At 43.8% G+C, this 5,030-nt stretch overlaps 1 protein-coding gene across 1 annotated transcript; it reads right to left on the bottom strand.

Moving 5' to 3' along the window:
• Window positions 1-525: 525 nt before the first annotated feature.
• On the bottom strand, window positions 526-4,667 carry LOC121868090 (fibrous sheath CABYR-binding protein-like). Its single transcript, XM_042368361.1, has 2 exons — window positions 4,586-4,667; window positions 526-1,079 (listed from the first exon to the last, which is right to left on the bottom strand). Exons 1-2 carry the CDS (start codon window positions 4,665-4,667, stop codon window positions 526-528), a joined length of 636 nt encoding a protein of 211 aa, XP_042224295.1.
• Between the last annotated feature and the right edge of the window lie 363 nt (window positions 4,668-5,030).

The following is a 5,030-nucleotide window of genomic DNA, read 5'->3' as shown; positions in this document are numbered from 1 at the left end:
AAATACTAGCTGAGGGACCCGGCTTCTCCCAGCTTATTTATGAAACAAAATCCTGGACATACGAGTATATACATTGTATTAAACACACCTGATTTAAGTTCCTCCCCCTCGCTACCTTCAAAATTGTGGAAATGACGACTTGTATTTGGAGGGTTTGTGGTCTGAGGGATGGAAGTTAGCACCTCCCTACCAACGAAGTTTCAGCTCTTTTTTTTTATCTTCAAAACTGTGGAGATGCAGACAGGTTGCGCACACACACACACACATACTGTATTATCTATATATTCCGTATCTGTACAGTACCCTCGTCCGTCTTGTAGGTTGACAGGACCACAGACGTCGTACTACATTCCGAGTCCCCCAAAAATCGTACAGGTTCTCGATGGCAACGAAGAGTACAATTTGTTGCCACACTGGAGTAGATACGATCGTTTCCTTTCCCATTATCGCAGGCAACACCGATCGTAAATTTTAATTATAAGATAACCAACTCTGTACACCAAGTTCTTCAGCTGCTTACAGACTTTATTTTTTAGCTGTTGGCGCATTCTCCAGGGGAGGAAGTGCTGCAGCTGGTGGTGTGAGGACGTGCTGCAGCTGGTGGTGTGGACGTGCTGCAGCTGGTGGTGTGAGGACATGTTCCAGCTGGTGGTGTGAGGACATGTTCCAGCTGGTGGTGTGGACGTGCTGCAGCTGGTGGTGTGGACGTGCTGCAGCTGGTGGTGTGAGAACATGTTCCAGCTGGTGGTGTGGACGTGCTGCAGCTGGTGGTGTGAGGACATGTTCCAGCTGGTGGTGTGGACGTGCTGCAGCTGGTGGTGTGGACGTGCTGCAGCTGGTGGTGTGAGAACATGTTCCAGCTGGTGGTGTGGACGTGCTGCAGCTGGTGGTGTGAGGACATGTTCCAGCTGGTGGTGTGGACGTGCTGCAGCTGGTGGTGTGAGGACATGTTCCAGCTGGTGGTGTGGACGTGCTGCAGCTGGTGGCGAGGAAGACGATCTCCTGAAGAAAGCGGAAGGAAGAGTTCGAGGTCACTAACAGCAGGAAACGTTGATTGGTTCTCGTGCTGATGACGACGTCTTGGGAGAACACAAATACACTAACTTAAATCCCGGGAATGTTTTATAAGGCACTGAAGCAAGAGAAGCCGAACGGTCGGAGTTCTGTCTCTGGTATCTTTGGCGACGACCTACCCTGGTGTATAGGTGGTCGAGAAAGAACATAAAAGGAACACAGTAATTACCACTAAGAAGAAAATTACAACGAGAGAAAAGAAAACATTAAAAAAAAAAGTTTATCATGGACACCAAATGGAAGCAGAAGAGGAGGAGGAGGAACTACGTGAAGAAGAGTTACTGTGGGTCTGGTAGTGGTGGTAGAGTATTACAGGAACTGGTCTCGAAGTGTCGGCGGAAGTACAGGTGTGGGTATAGAGTACAGGTGTGGGTATATATTACAGGTGTGGGTATATATTACAGGTGTGGGTATATATTACAGGTGTGGGTATATATTACAGGTGTGGGTATATATTACAGGTGTGGGTATATATTACAGGTGTGGGTATAGAGTACAGGTGTGGGTATAGAGTACAGGTGTGGGTATATATTACAGGTGTGGGTATATATTACAGGTGTGGGTATATATTACAGGTGTGGGTATGAAGTACAGGTGTAGTTATGAAGAGCAGCTGTGTTTGTAATGCACAAGTGTAGGTAGGTGTAAGTTAACGTGTGTGTATCCTTGTGTATACGTGCCATGTGCGTGTGTGTACTGTATGTGCATGTCTGTGTTTTTATCATGTCTGCCTTCTATATATAAAATGTTTTCAAGATCTCAATTATAATATGTAATGGTTGTCACTTCTCTCCTCTTCTATCTCGTCTCTCCTTCTCTCTTCTACTATCTTCTCTTGTGTATCTCTCTCTCTCTCTCTCTCTCTCTCTCTCTCTCTCTCTCTCATCACCTCTTCTGGAGCCTCGACTGAGACGGTAATTACAAACAATAATAAACTCAAGTCTCACATTCTTACCCAAAGTGCCTCCCTTAGTGCCACCCATTACCACTTAGTGTCACCCGTTACCCTCTTAGTGCCTACTCTTATCACCACCCTTTACCTTCTCAGTGTCTACTCTTAACACCACCCTTTACCACCTCAGTGCCACCTATTACCCTCTTAGTGCCACCTCTTACCTTCTTAGTGTCACCCCTTACCCCCTTAGTGCCACCTCTTACCCCCTTAGTGCCACCCCTTACCCCTTTAGTGCTACCCCTTACCCTCTTACTGGCACCCCTTACCCCCTTACTGCCACCCCTTACCCCTTACTGCCACCCCTTACCCCTTACTGTCACCCCTTAGTGCCATCCATTACCCCTTAATGCCACCCTTTTTCCCTTAATGCCACCTCTTACCCCTTAGTGCCACCCTTTATCCCCTTTACGGTAAAAATAATATAAATATGGCATCCACAATCCCACTTGGTAGAGAAGTTTACTTAGAAGATTTTTAGAGCGAAATTCACTTAAACTTTGTATGCTGGTGCGACCTTCCGTCCGTATTGTTTACATGCATGTTTGCCAGACCTCGTTAGATCACGTTTCCCCCTCAAGGTGTTAGTTTAGGTCCGAATTTATTGAGTAATGATCAGTTAAAAAAGATTATTTGAGAGTGGTTCGTGTTGCTTGTGTGTTCCCTCCAGTTGACACAGCCTAGGATCGTCAATAATAGCAACGATAGCTTAACGACGGTAAATCAATTAACAATGATATTCGAACAATTCTTTAAAGTAGTAGGTAACTAGGGTCTATTGATACAAGCACCAACTGGAACGATTAGTTGATTGACATTTACTGTACCCGGTAAAGCTTGAGGCGAAGCTGGTTCCAGATTTACTGTTGTGACTTTGAACTTTTACCAACAAAATTATACAACTTATTTTTGTTTTGGTTATAATTTCTTAATCTTGAACGTAAGTATGATAATAATGATAACGATAAAATAATATTTGATGATAAAGATGAAAAATATGTTATAATAATAATCTGAAGGAGAAAATTATAAAAGTTATAATGATAAATAATAATGATTTTACTTTACATAGCATCACCAACAATAAACCCCAGAGCTAAGGATAGCGTTGGAATTTTTTTTTCTTGCGTTGGTTTAAGATTCTAGCTTTTATAACCTTGACTTTAAACTGACCCTTAACAACTAGCTATGATAACGTTGTCTAGTGATAATGAATGCACAGTAAAAACTAACTAGCATAAACTCACGGCCATAATAAATAAAACTACGACCACACAGCCTCTTGACCTGTTGCTGTCATCTTGGTTTTGGTGAGAGGAAAGTCCAGATGATAAGGGGAAAAGGAAGATTTGTCAGAACCTTATCTCGTCTGTACATTACGGTGAATGAGAGGGAGAGATAGAGAGAGAAGAGACGTAGAGATAGAGAGAAGAGAGAGAGAGACGTAACATGACGTGGTTTAATTACCCTTATCTATTAAATATTTCTAGGGAAGATTATTAAGACTGTGGGTGACATGTACTATGAGTGTGTATGATTGTTGACAAGTGTATTGAAGATGTATGAAATGTATGAATGACTTATGAGTATGAGGTTAAATACTTGAGGTGTGTGAGGAATATTGCTTAATAATATACTGTAATAAAAGAGACCTTCCTCAACCATCTGGAGATTCGACCCGAGTCACACACGCTGTCGTTCCTCCAGTGTTGTGGTCTATATCCTGTTACTGACTTATATGTATAGGCAATACACTGTTCTAAATTACCAGACGCCATTAGTGAGAATAGTGTCCAGCTTCACCACCAGTTGTTGCGCCATCGGCTGTCTGGCAATAAACAAAGTTCACCTGGCGAAAAAGGATTTATTTTCCGATTTCTTGAAGATATTTCAAAGGGTGACTGTGCCATAATGGAATAAGACGATGTAACCTGTCTTGTACAGTCCTTACCATTATTAATTAAATGAGGATTTACTAGTTATATACACAGGGATATATAAAGTTCTGTATTAGTAACGTATTTGTGGATTAGTTTCTACTGGTTATCGGCTCCACGTCACTGCTGCCGTATACCTGCGTGTTGCTGCCGTGACGTGACTAATGCAACACGTGGGTATACAGGTGTGGTGACGTCACGGTAGTCAACACGCAGGTAGACGGCTGTAGTGATACCAGATGATTGTCACTCCAATTCGCTCTAACTGGATAGACGGGCTGTTCACCCAATTACGTGGGAGGTTAGGGGAGGGGAGAGAGTGTGTGTGGGGAGGAGGAGAGTGTGTGTGTGTGGGGAGGAGAGTGTGTGTGGGGAGGGGAGAGAGTGTGTGTGGGAAGAGAAGAGAGTGTGTGTGAGGAGAGAGAGAGAGAGAGTGTGTGTGGGGAGGGGAGGGGAGTGTGAGGGGGAAGTAAGAATGTGGAGGAAAGGAAACTGGCGAGCAAATTAAATGCCTTGGGAATTAATTAGATGATTGGGGAGAGGAGATAATGGAACACGTCCAGTTGGAGATGTGGGGAGGACTTAGTGAGTTGTTGATCATATAGTAGACGAGATGTAGTACCTGGTGGCTGTCTATTAACCTTGAGTTCAGGTAATTTCTCACTAACTGCTTGTGATCTCCGATGACTCCTGGCGATGCTCATGGGATCTCTTACCTACCATGAACGACCTTGGTTGACCGTTCCTTGCCATGGGTGACTTTATCTGCCATGAATGACTATTTCTTGCCATTAGCGTCCTTGTCTACGATGAGTGACTTTTTCCCGCCATGAGTGATATTTCCGTTGCTACGAGTGACATTTCCTTGCCATGAGTGACCATTCCTTACTACGAGTGATATTTCCCTAGGCCATGAGTGACCTTGCTTACCATAGATAACCCTGATTTTAGGGGTCTCCTAGAATGGTCTCTGGTATAATGGTCTCCTAGAATGGTCTCTGGTATAATGGTCTCCTAGAATGGTCTCTGGTATAATGGTCTCCTAGAATGGTCTCTGGTATAATGGT

Source organism: Homarus americanus, unplaced genomic scaffold (genome assembly GCF_018991925.1).
Source record: "Homarus americanus isolate GMGI-L3 unplaced genomic scaffold, GMGI_Hamer_2.0 scaffold11062, whole genome shotgun sequence".
Classification (NCBI taxonomy): domain Eukaryota; kingdom Metazoa; phylum Arthropoda; class Malacostraca; order Decapoda; family Nephropidae; genus Homarus; species Homarus americanus.
The sequence above is the reverse complement of the archived record's forward strand: the minus strand, read 5'-3'. Positions and strand labels throughout refer to the sequence as shown.